Here is a 20,501-nt window from a genome sequence, read left to right on the forward strand (position 1 = left end):
GGCTGCGTATGGGAATTGAACGCGAAAATAGCTTCATTATTTAAAGTAGATCCCCAGTGCTGACTGCCGGAGATGTGAATAACTTCGCAATTGAGCTGTGCTTCGGGGACGGACTGTGTGTGGGGCCCTGTAAATTGCCTAAATAATTTGTATGCTTTTGGGAGACTCTGAACATGTGCGTGGGAGTTGGCCAAAGTGCAGAGAAGACCACGAAAAGAAAGAGGAAAAACGGGTTAAGTGAGTGGCGAAGTTGGCAGTTGGGTAGATATCTTTGTGCCATGGAAAAGTGGGAAATTTTTCGTAATTCGAATTTGATGGGAAATAGTTGATAGTCCCTTGAAAGTTTAAGTTCACTTAATTTAAATTGTAGATGCATATGAAGGGTAGACGATATTTAACTTTAAATATTAATTTATTAATATCTCACATTCCTGGGGATTACAACATTTTTAATAAATCATTTCCAGAAAAAAGTAACTCTCTCTCTCTCTGCTTGCCGCAACCAAAAAAATTAATAATTAATAAATATCTGCCACAGCAAAAACGTTCATTAGACCTTAAAAAAATACCAGCATTTCCCCCTCGAAAATGCAAAAGTTTCCAGCTAAAAAAACAAACTTTGGCAACAGTCGAAGCCAAAGTTCAACCGCCAATCTCAAAACCCGCGCACTCAGTGCATAAAAAATGGGGGTATAAAACAACAAAAAAAAAGGGTAGTGCGAAAAAAAATGTTTGAATGGCTGGCAAAAATTTGTCATCGGCAACGGAAGCCGGAAACTAGCAACAGTTGCCGTATCTGCTGCTGCCGAAGAACTTTTGTTTGTTTTTGCCTGTAAAACCCGAGAACCAACACATCCCCCGGCACCTTTTGCAGCTTTTGGTTTCTGGTATATCACCACTTTGCTCCCCATTTTTTTTTTCCTGCCTGCAATCGTTGCAGGTTCAATGTACCTGAGATACAGATGCGAGCAGCCAGAACATGCATAATGTATGTAAATTATAGCATAACAAACGGCAGCGCGAAGCAGAAATTGTGGGGTGGTATGGGTTGGAAAATGCAGGAAAACGCTAAGTGTGAAAGTTACCATATTAACCACCTGTGGCTGCTTTTTCGCCCTTTCCTTGGCGAAAACAATAATAAAACAAAACAAAAAATCTAACTAGAGGGAAACAATAACAAACTCTGCTTATTATGTGTCTGCCGTTGATGTGGTTGTTTTTGTCTCCTGCTAGCTGTCTAATGGGGCGTATGTGTAATGCACACAATATTAAGTAAGTAAATGTTCTCCGAGGAGCCTGCGGCATCTTTGCATAGAAAAATAACTTGCTTTGACATGAGAAGTTTCTATTCTTTTTGCTTTTAGCCCAAGGAGCGATGGCTTCTTCATCTTATTCACAGTAGGGGTATGTGTACTCTGACATGAAATGAATAAGACATGATCTAAAGAAATTACTTTAAGTGTATGGACAGCGCAAGACGGAGCATTTTGCGGAAAATTTTTCCTAAAAACGGAGAAAAGATATTCGAGATGTTTTAAGAAAATAATTACTGGCCCTGTTAAAGCTTCAAATCTTTAACTTTGGTCAATACAACATTTATAAAAGTAATATAATATTGTGTGCCGAACCTTAATTAAATTCAATAACAAAAGTAAAGTTATTTTCATATTGAAATTCATATTAAAATAAATACATTTTAAGCCCTTAAATCCATTTTATTAATATCCAATATCAATTTCCTTTCGTTACAGGTACGTTAGCTCCAACAAAAGCCAAAATGTTAAATGATTCAATGAAAAGTGAACAAATTTGCACATTTAACTCAAACATTTGCTCAATTGCAACTTAAACTTCAACTCCGGTGAGTCGGAACGGAAAATTGTAGGATCTGCGGAAGCAAAAATCAAAAATGCAAAAGAAGAAAAGTGAGGGGGATAGTGAGGTGGAGCAGCACTCTGCTGCCGGGCAGCATAAAAGTGAAAAGCGAAAAACAAAGAAAAATCTTCGCGCCAACAATTAAAGCGGCGAGCAAAGGAAAAGTGCGGGATGAAGTGGGAAAAAATCGAGGGGATTCCCACTCAGCTGCAGGCCATTTCTGGCCAATTGGGTCAACAGGGGCCATCAGCAGCGCCACCTAGCGGCGTTAAGCGAATTACAAGCAAAACAAGAAGAGGTGCCCGAGCCAAAGTGGCATAAAAATAGAAAACCATTCTCAGACGCCGAGGATTGCATACAAAGTGCAGTCTCTGTCCATAGATTTCCATCCCCCCTCTAGTTTTTCCTCGCTTTTCTTTCCACCTCTGTCTGGTGTTTGCAATTAAAATGAGGCCAAGAATGGGAGCCATAAAAATGGTAACCAGAAAGTAAGTTTTTAGGTCTGTGCGACGTCCAAATGAAATTAGAGAAAAAAGCAAACTATTGCTTCGCCCCCTCTCTTTCTCCGCATGTGAGTGTATCTGTTTCTGTCTCTTTCTTCGGTCATGCTTGACCGTAAAAGTAGCGTTCCTGACACAGAAACGTGCCAACTGGTCCAACACGCATTCTAGACTCTTCACGAGCCCCGAACTCCGATTCCGCTCTCCAAACTCCATACTCCAAACTCAAAACCCCAGCGACTGTGACTATGATTGTGGCAATGATGACGGCGATGGCTTTCACATTCCAGCGGCTGCGATGCTCTTCACTTGACCAAGTTAACTGCCATCCGCTGACAGAATTTTTCCTCACTGAACAGGTCTTCACTGTGAAAAATAGGGGGATTCCAAAATGGGCTTCACAATTTTTAGAACCAAATTTGGTGGTTAATAATGGCATATATGATATTATAGTTTTATAATTTAAAATAAAATTTGTGCTTTACAAATTTTAAAGTAATTAAGAGACTAAGTTTTTATAAGTGTATGCCTACAAATTTAGTTCTATGGTTTATGTTTTCTTTTTTTCAACATTTCCAATTTATATATATTTTTTTTTTTTTGGATTTATTTTTACAAGTGCATTGTCTGTTCTAGCCCGACCACTTAAACTGAGCCTGCGTTAGCACTCAGGCCACTTTCCCGGTAACCTTTCTCTTCTTTCACCCAACCTCCTAAAACTTTTCAACCCCCAACCACCCACACACACAATTGCAGTTTATTGGATTCCAGGGCGAGTTTTCCAACTGTCGCCTGTCGTTGGTTTAATTTTTTGTATTTTCTAAACATTTTTACATTCCATTTGCTCGTATCTGTCCCAATATCCGCGCTAAAACGTTTAACGCTCTTGTTTGAAACAAGTTTAGTGGAAGTGTTCAGCTCGGCGGTTCGCGGTCAAACACTCTTTGTTTGCATTTTCCTTTTTTTCGAAACTCACCGACAGACAGTTTTCCCCCACAGCAAACACTCGCTTAGCGTAATTAAAGTTTTGGGGTTCCCCGGGCGAAAGCAAATGAACATTTTCCTTTTCTAGTTTTGGTGTTTGTTGGGGGAATTAATGAAATGTGAATTGCCCCATTTTAAAACGCTTAGACTGAAAGTAAGTGGTAGAGATGCAAAGGATTTTGTTTTTTCATTTAGTTAATAATATATAAGGCATTATAAGTCCTTAAACTCTAAACTTCTTTGATGCTTAAATTCTGAGAGATAGCAATTATTTTGCCAACAAAAAAGGAGCTTCCAATGGTTTTTTATTAAACAAAACCCATCCAAACTGCCAGTTATGCAATGATAAATTACCTCAGCCAAGTAAAGTGCCAAAAAAATGCACCATAAAAACCCGAAGAAAAATTAAATTAATTTAACTCCCTCACTTTAATGAAGAAGCGGCGCCCAAGTCATTAATTAGCGTTGCTAACTTTCGGCTAGACACGCACTTTAATAAAACGGCAACCGAATAATAAAAGGAAAAAATCTGAAAGAAAAATATGCGGTCATAAATAAAAATCAGCTTAGAGCGCTTCGGAAATATTAGAAGCTAAAAAGTAATGAAGGAAACAACAATCGCTGCCAAATTGACTTTCACTTTAATGATGTCTTTAGCAATAAACCCGTAAATTAATATGAAAAATAAAATAAGATAAAAGAGGAAAGGCCAACAGAGAAAAAAATGCATTGACTGTCAGTAATAATTTATTTATGCTTTTTCGCCCGAAAGAGAAAAACTTTCAAATTTAAATATATGTTATGCACGTGCATCGACTGCAGTTTTCTGTACCCCTTTTGTTGACTTGGCCGGTTTTCTGGTTTTCTTTTTCCGAATGCAGACCATGACTTTCAATGGAGGAGAGGTTCGAGTTCGGGTTCGGGTTTGCTATTGGGTTTGGGCTTGCAATCGGAGTCGCCATTGTGTGCCAAGTTAAACATGCAAATGTTTCGCCCAGAGTGTCTGCCATGAGTTTGCCATTTGTCTGTCGGAGTTTCCGAGGGGTTCCGTGTGCCGGGGCCATAACCATAACCATAACGATAACCCCAAAGGCAGGCGCAGTGTCATAAATGTCTTGTCCATCAGTTTGTGCAATTTGGGTCACAGTCTCCCCATACAAATATCCATCCGACATTCGGGACGCGCCTTCTTTTTGTCTGCCACTGACTTCTGACTTCTGCCCCCTTCTGCCAAAAATTGACACTTGGACAATGCAAGTTCGGGGCTTTGATTTGGCCTATTCATAACAGTGGTTAAGCCCTCCGATTGAGTTATTAGTGCTCATTTTCAACCGACACTGGTTTGTGGGTAGGCCATATTTCGTCCAGATTTATGACTCTAATTAGTTAAATATTTTTCTCTTTTTGTTTTGTGGCTCCACAACATGCAATCCCCAATCCCTGTTCTGGCCTTATTTGATTTATTGAACACATGTTGAGAGAGGCGCCTTTCTCTTAAATGTTAAGCTATAGATATTTTCACAAAAATATGATGTTGATAGCACCAGAAAATGGTGTTAATTGCATGTTGTTGAAATAGCTAGCGATAAAAACGATAACACTACAAGTGATAGTCAAGGGAAATTGGGAAAAAGCTTGGAGCACTCTTAAAATGTCATAGAAAACGGGATACATTTCAAAGTGTTGTTATAAAATTTAATGGGAATTTTTTACGATGTTGGTTAATTAAAAACAAATGTACTCTAAGAGAGGTCAGTTTTATCGAACTTTCGATACCTGTGTGATAAAATTGTAGATTAATTACTTTAAAAAAGATAAATAATACGCTTAATTTTTGAAATGAGAGGAATAAAATGAAATATAAACATTGGGCTGGTAAAAATATACATGTATTTCGAGCTGCAATTAAAGGTAATAATACCAACCAGTATGTATTTAAGAAATTTGAATAAATAATAAGTATTCATAAATATTTATTTCAGCCATATTCCGTTTTGAAATGTTAAGACTTAGATAACAGGGACATTTTATTCATTGCATAACTTCAACTTTTTATTCAACCTATAAACGTACGATCCTAACAAAAATACCTTCAATGAAATAGAGTAACACACATTCCACACGTCTATTGCACTGCTGCTGTTGCAGGAAGCATTTGCTACCACCAACATGCAACATCGACAGCCACGGCAGCAACACCAAGCGATTGTTCAAGGTTTTTCTATAGAAAATATATTTACAAAGTGGCATTTGTGTGCTTGTACCTCTACCTACTATTATTAAATTTTCCTTTGACTTCATGACTTTTTGCCGGGCGTATCTTACGGCTATTTGTTGGACGTTGTTCGGTGGTTACCATTATCATTTGTTGCCTGGCTTCACTTTAAATAATCGTTGGCTCTTCAAAATTGTTTTGTGTCTCGCTTGTATTTTACTTTTTCTTTCTTTACCTTTTGCTGTGTAATTTTTATCAAATTTTAGATGCTGTTGTTGCTGCTGCTGCACATTGTGCAACATTTGTGGGGTTTTTCAGGAATGGAGATGGGGACAATGGAGAAGATGACGTTGATGAGCTTTTTATGGCCAGGCCATTAGGAGGCGTGGTCAAAAGGGGTTGGAGAGGGGTTAGGGGGTCCATCGCATTGTTTTGTGAGGCATTCGTTGTCGCTGTTGCAAGTTGCAGCATTAGCTTCTCCTCGGCTTGGTTGTCATCTTGATGTATCTGCCTCCTCGCAACCGGTTTGGGCGTGCCAGTTTGCGTGTGCCAGCAATTTGCCCCGAACGTTTAACGATCTGTTTATGGGGCCTCTCGTAGGGTTCCAGCTCCTATAGCGAACCTCTTTAAGAAACCCTTTATTTTCATTCCACCCTTTGCTGGCAATCAGCTTCTGGAAATCTTATATTTTGAGTTCTGTTTTCCTTGGTTTGCCGGTTTTTTATTTGATTTTCAAGTGGCCAGCTTTGAATAACTCAAGCCGCATAAATTCAAATGAAGCACTCCAGCTGGAGGCAAAGCATATGTCGAAAGATTTCCAAGAGATTTCTAACAATAGTTGGCCCCGTACAATAGTACAAAGTTTTTTCTTTTGCAGCCTACCTACTATTGCCTTTGTCATTCGAACATTCTCAGTTTATCTGGTGATCTTTCTATCTCAGGTCTGACAGACATGAATTTCATTCTAAGCCGCTGCAGGAGTTTTTAAATTTTTTTTTTATTTTTCTTTTCTCCCATCGATGCTGGTTGATTTTTACAACACTCTGGATGGCTAGTGTTGGCCGAGAGTCAATAATTCTTCAAAAGAAATCGTAGCTTCCTTTGGGCACCCACATCTACCAGCACGCTCGATTAAAGCTGAAAATATCCCCCCTTTCTATTCATCTTTCATTTTCATTTTCATGCACTTGGCATTTCTTTTTTCAACTTCATCGCCCTGCTTTGTTTGCTTCCCGTTCCCGAACCCAAGCCCTATTTTTTGTCGACCGCATTCAAATGCTCTTTCAATGCCAAAGCTGCCTCCTTTGCATTCCGGCAACTTTCGAATGCCTGCAGTCAGACTTGTCGGCTTAGGCCGCACTCTTTTAGCCAGCCCCCCCCTGTTTGCACACCCATGGAACAACCATGGAACAATCATGGCCCCCTGATTCAGTTCAGCCCTTCTTGATTCGGTTCTGGCCCACTCCAATTCATTCCGTTCCACTCCGCACAATGGCCACATACATGCTCTTCATTTCGAATGCTTTTCCTGCCTTCTTATGTGCGCGCCCTCACTTCTTACACTGGGAGAAAATGCGATAAACATACTAAAATTAAAAAAAAAAATAATAATTTTTAGTTTATAAATACTTAATAAGACTGTTCTTAGGTAAGACTTTCTTATTATTATTTAAAAGAAAATTATTAGACATACTTAAAATATTATATATAAATAAATATTCTCGCCTGTCTTTAAGAATTTTTTTCTTTTTAATATCTTAAAGAAAAATATTAGACCTACACAAAATATAATAAATAAATAAATATTAAAAGAATTATATATATAATAAAAAAGATTCTCGTCCCTTTTAAAAAAACATTTTTCTAAAAAATATTTTCTAATACTTTAGATTTGATAACCCATCCTACAAGTTCAGTGCTTGCTCAAACCGTTTCGTGTCTTGCGAGCTATGGCAGTCATGTAGGCCTTGTAGGTTTTAACTCCTGCAGCTCGTAGTACTTCCTTCCTGGTTGATTCCGGGCCCCGAGTGAAAGGAATGGGAACCGATGTCAGAGTTTTCTGCAGTTTATTCGTCACTCAAGAACCAAGTTGGGCTGTTCTCGGAACCGTTTAACTCTGTTGATTGATTGCAGTCAGCGATTGTTTGTTCTTTATGCAACATTTATTTCCCGTTATGCGGTTAGTCACAGGTCTTAGACCAAATCCCTGTCCCCCATTTTCCGAGCTTTTCTCTTTTCTCAACTTTGTTTGGTTATGCTAATGCATTTTTTTGTTGGGCAAAGTTTTTGTTGCCTCTTGTTATCTTTAATTGGCTTTTGAGTCATCTTATTGTTGGTCGTAACAATTTCTTCTGGATGTTGTTTTCACTGTGTGTTTAACATATGCCCATAGCTATAGATCAAGTTACAGACATACAGGCACTACAGCCATGTGCACAATCAAATTGACAGGAAAATACGCCTACACAACCGCCCACAAAATTTATAATTGGTTGAGTGCTATCCCCTCTTCTCTTTCAGTGTGTTCAATGATTCATGAGCACCGAAGATTTGAATTTGTTTTCCAGGATGGAAAACGTTTTGATTTTCTAATGCGTGAAAAGTTGAAAGGGGTAGGCTCAACTGGCAATTACTTTCTCTGGCTTACAAGAATGAAACATGTTGTGTGTATTTTTCAGACAACTTACTGGGGAATGCTTCTAAAGTAAAAGTTGAGCAGGGATTGGGGTTAAATATTAATAAACTAAGAGGAACAATATATGTTTGACCTTACAGCTTAGGGAGTACACGTATTCCTTTCTTTGGTTATGTTTATTACAAGATTTTTCTGCTTTCCTTGTTTCATAAATCTTAAATGTACCTGTAAAATAATCTATATTGACCTTTTACCTCTTCTTGATTAAATTTTCCGACTGCTCAAAAGCATTCCCAATGAAGGGAATAATCAACGAAGTTAGAGCCAGACTAATAGAACTTCCTTTCACTGCTAAACATGATCCAATAAAGTTGCATCCATTAAATTCAATTTTTAATTAAATACCACTTCAACAGCAGGATCCCATAATTAAAAGGTGGCTAGTAAAAAACGGGGAAATAGCCAGAGCGCACTGTACAAAAAAATAATAAAGAAGTGGTGTAGTGCAAATTAAACACTAAACGTGGATGAACTCTGGCCAAGGGAATCGGTGGCCCAGTCACTCGTTTATTGGTGACTTTTTAGTTACGGAAATTGATTGACATAATAAAATAATCCTTGAGAGTTAATTGAAATGGACGAGGCGGCAGAGTGATAAAGAGGGCCAAAGTGGGCGGTCCATTTGATGGACAGCTGGATCAGGTGAGACAGGTGCACAAAAAGGGCAGCACGAAAGCGAGAGGGTATAAAACTTGTGAGGGCGATGGCAAAAAAATTGGAGCAAATAAATGAAATTAATGCGACTTTTATTGAAATGAAATTTGCCGTAAAAACGAAGCTAAAAAGACGAAACAAAGGGAAAATCGTGAAAAAAGAGAATTGCTCAATGGGCTAATAAAAGTCCGAGAAGAGCGACTCGTAAATTCGATTAGCCGCCATTTGGATTCGACTTAGCAACAATGTAATCTTTAAAGCTGCTCCTTCAATTGAATTTCAAAATTATTTACCCAAAAAGGGTTGGCGGACTCCCCGACTTATTTACCATCAATCAGCGGGGCAAACAAAGCCAATAACAAGTTCGGGCCCAGGAAAAACTTGGCTATAATCTGCCCGGGGGCTTACAGTACGAAAATTTTAATTATGCCCGGCTTAATGCTGGAAAAACTTTTGCCACGGTCAGTCACCCCCCAGCATCTCCCATGACAACACAACTCAAATAGCAAAACTTTCGCAACATTTTATTTATTTGCCAAATACCAAAAAACACAAAAAGAGGAAAAATATCTGAGGAGAAAAAAAAAGGAGTGAATGGGAAAAGTTTAATTTAGAGAACCCTTTTTTCACAAAGCTCTGGAGATTTACGCCGCCGGCAACTGGGGAAAACTGTCAACCAATTTTAATTGACTCGCAATCCCTAAAATACAAAACAACTGCTTAAAAGAGACAATATCAAATACGCATTACTTTCTGCACCCAATTTTAATTGGCCCTGGACCCACGACGATTCGAACTCCAAAGTTCGGGTAGGGAAATTTATTCCTGCCCACTCTGGCGTAAAATTAAGGCACAAGCTGTCTTGTGTTTTCCTTTTGTTACTCTTTATTTCCATCTCAATTGCTGCACTAAATACTTTGCACAAACATTTCACAAATGTGAAGCGAAGCGAATGTGGGAAACCAGTTTTTGCAGCTCTCCAGAATCGCGTGTCCCAGCTTAGACATATGTTAATTTCTGCCTGCCTTCGGACAGGATGATACTTTGTATCTCCCCTTTCGACTGGATAAAGCCATCTCTCGTTGCCTGTTAAATCACCTATATATATTTGTTCGCAGCATTATCTACGCTTGAGTGAGAAAACCGTGACTAAATCAACATTTAATGGGCATTTGCGAGTTAACAAGTCCCGCCAGCTGCCTTGCGTTGAGGGTTGTATAGGGATGAAATTGAAGGATAATCTGTAAGGGTTGCAGTAAAGAGGGTTAGGATTAGGCTACAAGTTAATAAAATTATCAAAAGACAACCTTGTAATTTAGGTTTCAATCTTTGTTTGACTTGGTACAGTGGAAATACCAATAACATTTTTACTTCCGGTTAATAGTACTCAGAGAGAATTCTGACGTTCTCATCTGAGTTGAAAATGTTCTTAAAAATAGAACCACATTTTTGAGGTTGAATTTTCGGTATTTACATTGTATATCTCAACAAATAAACTATTAGTCCAGTCAGTAGTTATACATATCAAAAAGTTGTAAAATAAGCTCAAATTACCTTTTATCTTCTCACCATTTCGTTTAAGTATTGAGAACATTGATACCAAAATGTACTTACACGGTTTTTAAGAACGAATGTTCTCAATTCAAGAACAATGTACTTGAAACTGTTTCCCTGTGTAGAACCAACAAAAGTTATCTAAGGTATTTAATATTTGGCCCATCGATCATCATCATACAAATATTACAATGCATTTTTAATCTCCCAATGATTTTCCGTTTAATTTTGGATTTTATTTGACAAGGAGTTGATCCCTGCGAATTGATAAGTTCTCCTGGAGGATAAAATCAATAAACAAATGGCACCCATCGAAAGGACTTTGTTCTTACACGATTCACTTTTATTTACAGTTTCTGTTAAGATATACATTTTTATTAATTAAAACTAAAATAATGTGTTTTAATTGTTAATTAAGAAAATTCATATCCTAACATTTTTGTCCACTCCTGGGGAGAACTTAAGTGAATGTTACAGTTTTGTGGGCACTTTATAATAAATAGGTCAATACATCATGGTCGGATGGAGCGAGGGTATCGTCATGTTTGACCAATTGCGATTGGGACTGAGAGATCGTCTCTGAATTAGATGATGATGAGTGGACCGATTTCTGTGATTGTGACTGCGAGTGCGAGTGCGATAGACTTGATTGTCCCAGTGAAGCAGAGCCTTGACCAACACTGTGTACCAGGTTCTGTGACTGCACCTGTTGAGCTCCAACCTGTGAGGCAGCCTTTTGTAGATTATCTAGCACACTTTCTTTTAAACTGTCCTGTGAGCTTGAGACAATTTTTTGTGACTGATGCTGAGACTGCTTTTCAAGATTGACACTGTGAGATGCAGAAGCTTGGCTTGAGTCAAGCTGCTGCAATTGCTTTTGCACCTGCGATTGTTGAAGATTAGATGTTTGAGATCCAGAACCTTGAACAATTTGCTGTGAATTGATTTGTGAGCTTGAACTACCAAGTTGGGCAATTTTTTCTGACTGAAGCTGCTTCGCCAATTCGTGAAGACTAGAACTTTGAGAACCTTGAACAATTTGCTGTGCATTGCTTTGGGAGATTTCTTGTTGCTTAGATTCTTGAAGACCAGAACTTTCAGATCCAGAACTTTCTAAAATTTTATGCGATGCGCTCTCTGAGCCAACAAGCTGGGCAATTTTTTCTAAGCTAAGTTGCCGCGTTTGGTTTTTAGAACTTGTCAATAAAGAACTTTCTTCAATTTGTTGTGAATTCGATATTGAGCTTGAGCTGCCAATTTTTTCAAGTTGCTCTAACTGATTCTTCCAATTTTTAAGATCATTCAAACGCTTCTGTTGTTGATATTCCGCCCACTGTTGCTTTGCCTTCAAGTTTATACCAGTTAATAACAGTTTTTGGACTCGCCTATACTGCCGGACAATTTGTTTTTGAATTTCATTTTGTTCCCGTTGTTGCTTCAGCAGGTGCAATTTCCAAAGTTGTTCTATCCGCCGGTTTGTACCCTGTTGGTGCTTTTTCCTTAGGATCTCTACAGCCTGTTCTTCTTGCCTTTGTTTCAGCTGCAATTCTTGCAATATTTTTAGCTGCTTCTCAAATTCGCTTTGGCCAGAAGGAGCAGGAAGAGGCATCGGCAGGTTAACAAATGGTCCTGGTCCCAGTGGCCGTAGTTGGCCGTCTAAGCCCAGTTCATGAAAACGCAGCGGCTTGTATATCTGTTCCTTTGACAATTTCTGCTCTTCTAACTTTTTCTGCTGCAACTTTCGAAGAATTTGCAAGTGTTGAAGAATTTGCCACTGCAACAGTAGTTGCTTGGCTTGTGACTCTGATTGTAACGTCGATTGGGCGTTAGAAGTTTGCTGCAACTGTTTCTGTTCCAACTGACGCAGGAGCTTCAACTGAAACTCTATTTGTTGCAGTTGCCTTTGCAGCGATTGTGATTGAGAATTATATTGGGACAGTGACTCTGACTGTGACAGTGATTCTGACTGGGATAGCCGGAGTTTTTCTAACTGTTTCTGTTGCAAGTGTCGCAGGATCTTTAACTGAAGCATTACATGTTGCAATTGCTTTTGCAGCGATTGTGATTGGAAATCAACTTGTGACTGCGACAGCGACTGTGACTGCGACTGGGACTGGGACTGGGACTGTGACCCTGATTGTGTCTGTGATTGAGTCTGTGATTGTGACTGAGATTGCAGGGTTGCCTGCTCTGCTAACTGTTTCTGTTGCAACTGTCGAAGGAGTTTAAGCTGCAACTCTATTTGTTGCTGTTGTTGCAGTTGGTCCGATTGTGACTGCGACTGCGTCTGTGACTGCCTCTGTGACTGCGACTGCCCCTGTGACTGCGACTGCCCCTGCGACTGCGACTGCCCCTGCGACTGCCCCTGCGACTGCCCCTGCGATTGCCCCTGCGACTGTCCTTGCGTCTGTGACTGCGACTGTGATTGTGACTGCAACAGCGACGACTGCGACTGCGACTGTGATTGAGATTGTGAATTGGATTGTAACTTCTTCAATTGCAACGCCAAATCTTGCGAAAGAGGATTCCTTTGTAACTTTTCGATCAATTTGGCTACATCAAAATTTAAATGATAATTATTATTTTGAACCTGTGACTGTTGCTGCTTGATTTCTGGGTTGCTCGGTTGAACCAAAGGAACAGGTTGAATTACTGGAATGTAGACGGGTTGAGGATTTTGGTATACAGGCTGAATTATTGGTCTTCGATCTAAAGCGTTCCTTATCCGTTCGCGTAAACCCAATAGTTTTTCCTTCAGGCAAGTTTTGCAGAGAATCGATTGGCTGTCCACTAGGGAGCCAAGGAGGAGAAGTGCCATGAGCTGTTGATACGTCGGGATCCACATCTTGAAGCTGGGCTCTTTCAAGAAAGCTAACGCCAAACCGAAAATTTGCCTTTTATAGAGCCTCGTACTGTAACACCGTGAAATAAAATAATCCGTACTTAAAGTGGATTTTCTAACCGAAGATAAACATATTAGTATGACTTACATCACAAAAGGTTATAAGTAGACCTTAAAACCTTGATTTTTTTTTGGAATGTTATGGCAAAAAATACATTAAATGGATTACAAGGTAAAAAGCTAAATCGAAACCAGAACTATTACTTTTCTTATGGATAAACCGTTTAATTTACTCTGTTAAAGGGGCTAAATGGGTTCGCTTACATAAGAGTTTTATTTCAGAAAATTTGATAGAGTTGCCAGTAACTCAATTCCCATTTAAAACACCGCCAAGCCCATTAACCATCACGCCCAGAGTGCATCTTGAAAAAAGTATGAAATGAAATAAAATGTAAAAACGGGCCTGAACTTGTTGAAAAAAACTTAATTAAATTGAAAGCATTCAACGATGCAACAACTTTACAACATTTTGCAACATGAATGGGGTAAACTGCATGAAAAAAACATATATTGATTAATAAAAGGGATGAAAGAAATAAATGTGAAGCATGAAATATATGAACTCTCGGCTGAAAATGAAACGCGGTCTCTTCAAATGGCTGACTCAATATATATTTTCCGAAACTGTTTGCTTAATGTGAGAAAAGCAAAGTTTTCAGCCTGATTGTTTTTAGGTGGCATGGGTTGAGGGAAAACTATTTTGGCGATGACAAAAGTCAGTTTTTTGCAGAGACTTAAGGAGATTGCCTGCGGGGCGTTAGTCTATTGTGATTATGCGATGGCATTTCGTACTGACATCAAACCCAAGGGGCAATCTGCAGTCAAGTCAGCCACACGGAAGCAACTGGCAACAACTACGCCAGCAACTTACAACTTGCAACAGCAACAAAAGCAACACCATAGACAACAGCAACCTCAACGCTTCATTACAAAAGTCTGGCCAGGAAGGAGGCGTTTCCCAAAAGAGACCACAGCAAAATGAAAAACCAGATAGTGAGATACTAAGAGAAAGAAAAAGTGCAAATAGCAAAAGTCTCTTTACTTTTGCCTTCATCTCCATCTTATCTGGCAGATACAATTTTCCAAATTGCTGAGTTACTCTCTCACGGTGAAAGAAAAGCAAAACAATCCGTAGGAAAAAACAGAGGACTGTTTTCGGTTTGAAACTCGGCAGGTGGCAATTGAAATTATGCAACAGTTTTCAGCAAAGTTTAAGTGGGGAAAACTGTCTGGGTTTCCCGCAACATTATGCAATTCTCACACTTAGTGCGGATTTTCTCTCCTTTTTCCCGTCTGTGAACCTTGACATAGTTTCATTTAATTGAGCAAAAGTACCCATATAATGGAGTTAGCTCCACCAGCTGCTAATCAGCCCCTATCAACAGTCCCATCTAAAACAAAATACTGTTGACAGGGTGGGATAATAATAGGGAGTTAGTTGCGGCTAGATCTAGATTGTGGCAGAGCATTCAATTAAGACATTCAAGAGACTGTCACTTCTGACATTTATTAACTTGCAATTGTTGGTGACAGTTCCTTTACAGAGTCCCATTGCATTTGACTTCTATAGTATTTCTATGAGAGTCCTTTGTAGGTAGCCAGGCACAAGGTTTATGGTTATGGGTTAGGTTGTCATGCGGGTCTTGTGGTTTCGCAGCCGATTGTTGTCGGTTCTGCTCGGAAAATGAGTGAAAATTCCGGTTGGTAAGCCACCAGGGGGTTGACACAAGAAAATTTGGAATGGTTTGCTGGCTAAGAAAAGGGAGGTTGGACTACTGCTGAGCATTTCGATCGATTGTCCTAATGAGATTATTGACAAAAGGCAGTTATCTCTAATTTGCAATTATAATTGTACAGATAAGCACCCCGTGGCCTAATCAAATGTTTTTGAAAGTGAAATGAATCGATCAGATAAGTTCAGATTTTGATCAGCAAATACACTAATATCAGGGACTTTGAGTTTCTGGCTAAATAAAATATATTTTTCTTAAGTAAATATAAGATTTTTCTAAAGAAATAAACTAGAAAACCTGCTATATTTATCTAGATTATCGTATTTCAAATTACCTAAAGAGCTGGTGAGATGTTAAGTTGCACACCAGCAATTACCTTCTGGCGCACTATTGATGCCACTTAAGATATACATATAGTAGTAGAACATATATCCATCTGGGTTCCAACTCCATATATATATGTACATGAATATATAGATGGCTCTGCTAAATAGTCGTGTTGACAGTTTATCTCCAGGACTGTCGCCGCTCTCTAATCGCCGGTCTCCAGCTGAGCCAGCAGCAAAATTTTTCCTGACGCTGCTTCCACTTGAAGTGAAGCGATATAACATGTTGCAACATTGCACACTTATATACACACTCCCCCTTAGGAATTTTCCTACCCATTTTCCTCCATCGCCCTCTCGACTTCCGGGTTTTGCTAACCATTTTGTGCCTCAAATGATGCTGCTGCTGCTGCATTTGCTGTTGCCAGTGTCATCTGTCAATATTGATTTAAAATCAATTCATCTCCCGTTGCGCCAATGTCTGATTTTCTACGGTCCGAGCGCACAGCTTGAGGTTTTCATTAGCCGGCAGAATTTTTCAGCAAATTTCCCTTTACCGCCTCTGGCTTATAAAACATTTCCAAAGTTTCGCATTACGTGAAAGAAAAAAGGCAATGCGTTAAAATGCAGTGAAAATTAAAATAAAGGTAATTAATTCATGGGATAAATACTGTTTCTATTGATTAAGCCCTTCAATAGAAATGGTATTTATACCATCAATAGATATTGTATTTATCCGATGAATTAATTACCTATATTTTAAGTTTTACTGCATTTAACGCATTGCCTTTGCCATTATAAATAAATATTACTAAGTGAAAATTATGTTTTTATAATCGAAGTTAATTAAAAATCCCTTCTTTTTGTTGTAAACTTTTTAAACGAATATTCCCTTCACCGCAAGAATGTTGTTCCTAACCATACTTTGGAAATTTTCAAAGTCTCACATTACAAGTTCGAACAACCCAGTGGAATGCCTCTTGAATTAATCAAATTTAGAGCCACGACGACGCACCTAAAAGGAAAATGTAGAAAAAGTAATTCATGTGTAGGACGGTGGTGCGATGGCGATGGCCAATCCCTCATTCTCGATGTTCATGACACTTGTCCATCAGTTGGGCAAACAAAACGAGTGGGGGCGTCATTTGAGACGTGTTCGCTCCACCCAAAACGACAGCGATGACGATTACATGGCGGGCTCAGTCCGGGGAAACTACTGAAAGTACTGAAACTAAAAAAGCGAACCAACCACCCGCCCAACGATCCAACGACTCTGACACGAGTTCAATGCTCCTTTGCAAATATGCAAATTTGCACTCGATGCGAACCAACTCTTTTTTACTACTTTTTATTTTTTTTTTTATTTAGGGTACCCGCGCACGCACTTGGCTCTGGGAAAGCGGCTTAAAGTCGTTCGACGGCCTTGTTATTTAAGAATTACTGGGTAAAAATAATGTTAACTTCGGTCTTACACATGCAAGTACCCACTCGCAATGCAAACGAGTAGAAAATGCGCTTTTTATTGGGGATTCTGGACCCTTCTGCCTCCTCATTTCAATTGCATTCAACGACGCTTAACATTTTCACTACCAAAATGAATTTCGCTTACACACACACTCGGCGCACTCATATCAATAAATTTTCGCACAACAAAAGGCGGCGGGAAAAGGGCTTTCCACTACCGGGGGAAAAGCTCTGAATGACATGAGGGCTACAAGGCCTTGGACAGCATGGAAAATATTTTATTAAATGCATTCGCCATCGAGCACCGAAAAATAAATGAAAAACGAAAATGTGGGCTGCTTGTGAAAATTACATGGCAGTATTAAGCGAAGACGAATATAATTCCTTTCTTTGTCCCCTTAAATCATTTGTTTGCGGTCTCTTGATATGGAAAAGCCTTTCATAATTGGTTTTTGATTTAACAAATTTACTATTCAATTAAGGGGAAAATTTGTATTTGTATTTAGATGGCAGGCCTAGGAAATAAGTAAATAAAATTGAACTTAATGTTGTAAGTACTTACGTTACAATAAAAAAAATTTAACACATTTTAACCTCAAATCGAAATCAGATTTGGCTTATTTTCCCAATATTTGCTACAAATTGATATTAGGCAACCCACAGAAGGGCTCGTGAAAAATCCTTTAAATTATTTAACGCAAAATCCCTCTGTATGTTTTCGCATTCCGCAAAATAGTCGAAACAAATTTTGACAAATATGACCACAAAGTTTTCTGACAATAACAGAAAATGACAATTATAAAGCAAATTGTGGGCAAAAGTAAATGAAATTAGTTTACTGGTTTATGGGTCTAATTCAAATGCAAAATGCCTACACGCAGAACTTTCGTCACACATGTTGGCCATAAAATTTGCATACGCACAACTACAACCCTTTATGACTTATGGAGAGGCCCCAAAAATGTAATCAACATTCGGCAAATGTACCATGTGAATTTAAATTTCGATTTAATTAAATCAAAGCATAAATTGCCAAAACTTTAAGTGTGGTCGGGGGGGCACATATGATGGCCTCAAGGAAAATGAGTTTGGACGGGCTTTGTGTTAAGAATGATATGCACGTGTTGTTCTTACAAATGAGTTTCCATTAAAGGCAGACAATTGAAAATTCAATTTTAATAACTGTCGGTGCGTGTTTGTTGACATTTTGATTATCCATTAGATAACTTAATAAGGAGAGAAGCAATTTTCTCTAAAGATTGTTAATTACTAGGAGACTTTTGTGGGCTACAATTAGTAGTAAACTATAGTTGCATGAAACCATTAACATTGATTTGGTTGTAAAATCGTTTCAAAGTAAAAATAGATAGTAAAAGCTTTTACCTCGAAAGCAAACCAAACTTAAACCTATATTTTTTTTAGAAACATCAATAAAGCAAAATGGTCTTTGCTTACATTTTCAGAGCTCCTTTGTAATTTTAACTAATTTTCTGTCAAGTTTCATCATAAATAAATAGAGAAACTAGAGAGAAACACAGCTTAGGCGGTGCCTTAAGACATTTTGAAAGACAATTTCGTCCAAGTTGCTGCCACCTTAATTCACTTAATTCACTTAGACTAAGAAACTTGTAAAAATATTTCTCCCTGAAAATGCCAAGACAGCAACAAAATGTAAACTAATTTTAGTTGAGTGGGAAAATCCTTTGCAGAGGGGGCAAAGGTGAATGCTGCATGTGCAGCACTCACACACACACACACGCATGTGCGGCCAATTTCGGGGTGACAGAAAATTTTAAAGTTTTGCGTCTCTAATTAAATTAAGCAAGAGGCCAACTAGAAAAGTTTTGCAACACCTGTGGCAGCCTCCTCTGACCTCACTTCCTTTAGTGGAATCTCCTGAAAATTTCTGGCCCCACTTAAGGACTCTTTCATCACCTGTTTTCGCCTAGACTCTGGGCACTCGTTTTACTTGAATAATTACTAAAGTTGTCTTACCAAAAAAAAGAAGAGATTTATGTGCCTCTAGTGCAGAAAATTAAGGAACGTTTTCTTAAATATCCTTTAAACTTTATTTTACCATTTTTATTATTGGATTTAAAATTTAATAATATTTTATAAAGAATAAATTTAAAAATAATTAATGCAAATTAGATTTGAAATTTAATAACAAATATAAGACCTTGATTAGGTACAGTAATATTTTAGAAAAATCCCATCCCCCAACTAAAACTATTGCGTCAAAGTTGCTGCAACATTGATGTCGCTGCAACATGCGGCTTAGAAACATTTGTTGGGGGTGGAAATCACCCCTTAAAATGTTGACCAACTTTTTGCGAACTGCAACCAATGGCAACCCAAGCTATTGTGATCTCTTATTCGTATGATGTTTACCTTTCTGCGATGATGATGTTGATGGTTCTGATGAGAAAGTGGGGTAGATAGCGGCAGATTGTTCACCCCGAAAAGCCGCAGGAAACTCAATGACCATCACAGGTTTCTGTGGCCCTCCACGGCAAAAGTGAACGCAATTTGGTAAGCGAAAATTTCATTAGAGCTGGCGAAATTTAATAAACCCATAGCGACATCGTGCGATGGGGCAAAAAATGGCAGCACAGTAAACATCAGCTTGAGGTGAACATCAACCCCGGGGTTAGAAACTTGCCAAATAAAAAAAAAAGAAGGGAAATGGAAGAAAAAGCGTTCAGCAGTGGAAATTAAATTTTTTCCCACATAGGGGTTGAGATAGTCGGTCTCAAAATGGGGAATACAAAATACATATCTCTAAAATTGTTCATGCTACTGCATGTTTCGGGTAAATGCTTGGCATATTTTTGCGTTCCATTTGCATTGAGGTCATAGGTCACACATTTCTCTCACACGGCGGGGCGGCGACCATTTTTGATTTATTCGACGCGCCCCGACACACAAACACAAAATGGAAATTTATTGGTTGCACAGCACCATTTTCCGCAAAAAAGGTAAACCAGAACCAAAAAAAAAAAAACCAAGCTTTACTTTGTGGATTTTCAAAATGGTGGTTTAGACGGGGTGGCTTAGAACACCAATGATGTGGGTTAGGAACACGAAAGCTTAGAGTAAGCTGAGGATAATGAATAGCTCAGATATCGATGTTGGCCCGGTGTGGCATATAATGGCCATGGTATTTAAGCCCTTTCCATTTAAATCCATAAAAAAGCATGTGCAACATATATTAAAAATGACAAATTAGTTACACAAATATTTGTAAAATCATAACTGAAATGGATTATTAGGTTACAAACAAATTCTCGTAAATTACTTTATGCGGTTGAGAGGCTGTTAACATTAGTAAACCAATTGTTCGTGCTCAACTCTTCAATCAAAAACAATAGCACCCCGGGACACTAAATACCACCGCACGCTTTAACCCCTTTGCGCTCGCTTAACCCCCCGCTGGGCATCCTGTCAACTGACTCCCCATAGCAGTTTAAAATTCCATTCCCTTTAGCCGGCAATCAAACTATCCGAATTGATTTGAATATGCGTTCCAACAACTCACCTGTGCGAGTTTAAAATTTCGAGCTAGAAACCTATGACTAGTCGCAAAAATTTCATCTAAC

General features: G+C 38.6%; 2 protein-coding genes across 6 annotated transcripts in view; one reads left to right on the forward strand and one right to left on the reverse strand.

The window, feature by feature from the left end:
- The window catches only part of LOC119545947 (fasciclin-3), a 77,514-nt gene that overhangs the window by 27,762 nt on the left and 29,251 nt on the right, over positions 1 to 20,501 (forward strand). The window lies entirely within an intron of this gene.
- On the reverse strand, positions 10,831 to 13,356 carry LOC119545946 (accessory gland protein Acp36DE). The gene has a single exon (XM_037851895.1). The coding sequence runs from the start codon at positions 13,320 to 13,322 to the stop codon at positions 10,968 to 10,970; it is 2,355 nt and encodes a 784-aa protein (XP_037707823.1). The 5' UTR covers positions 13,323 to 13,356; the 3' UTR covers positions 10,831 to 10,967.

Source organism: Drosophila subpulchrella, chromosome 2L (assembly GCF_014743375.2).
Source record: "Drosophila subpulchrella strain 33 F10 #4 breed RU33 chromosome 2L, RU_Dsub_v1.1 Primary Assembly, whole genome shotgun sequence".
Classification (NCBI taxonomy): Eukaryota; Metazoa; Arthropoda; class Insecta; order Diptera; family Drosophilidae; genus Drosophila; species Drosophila subpulchrella.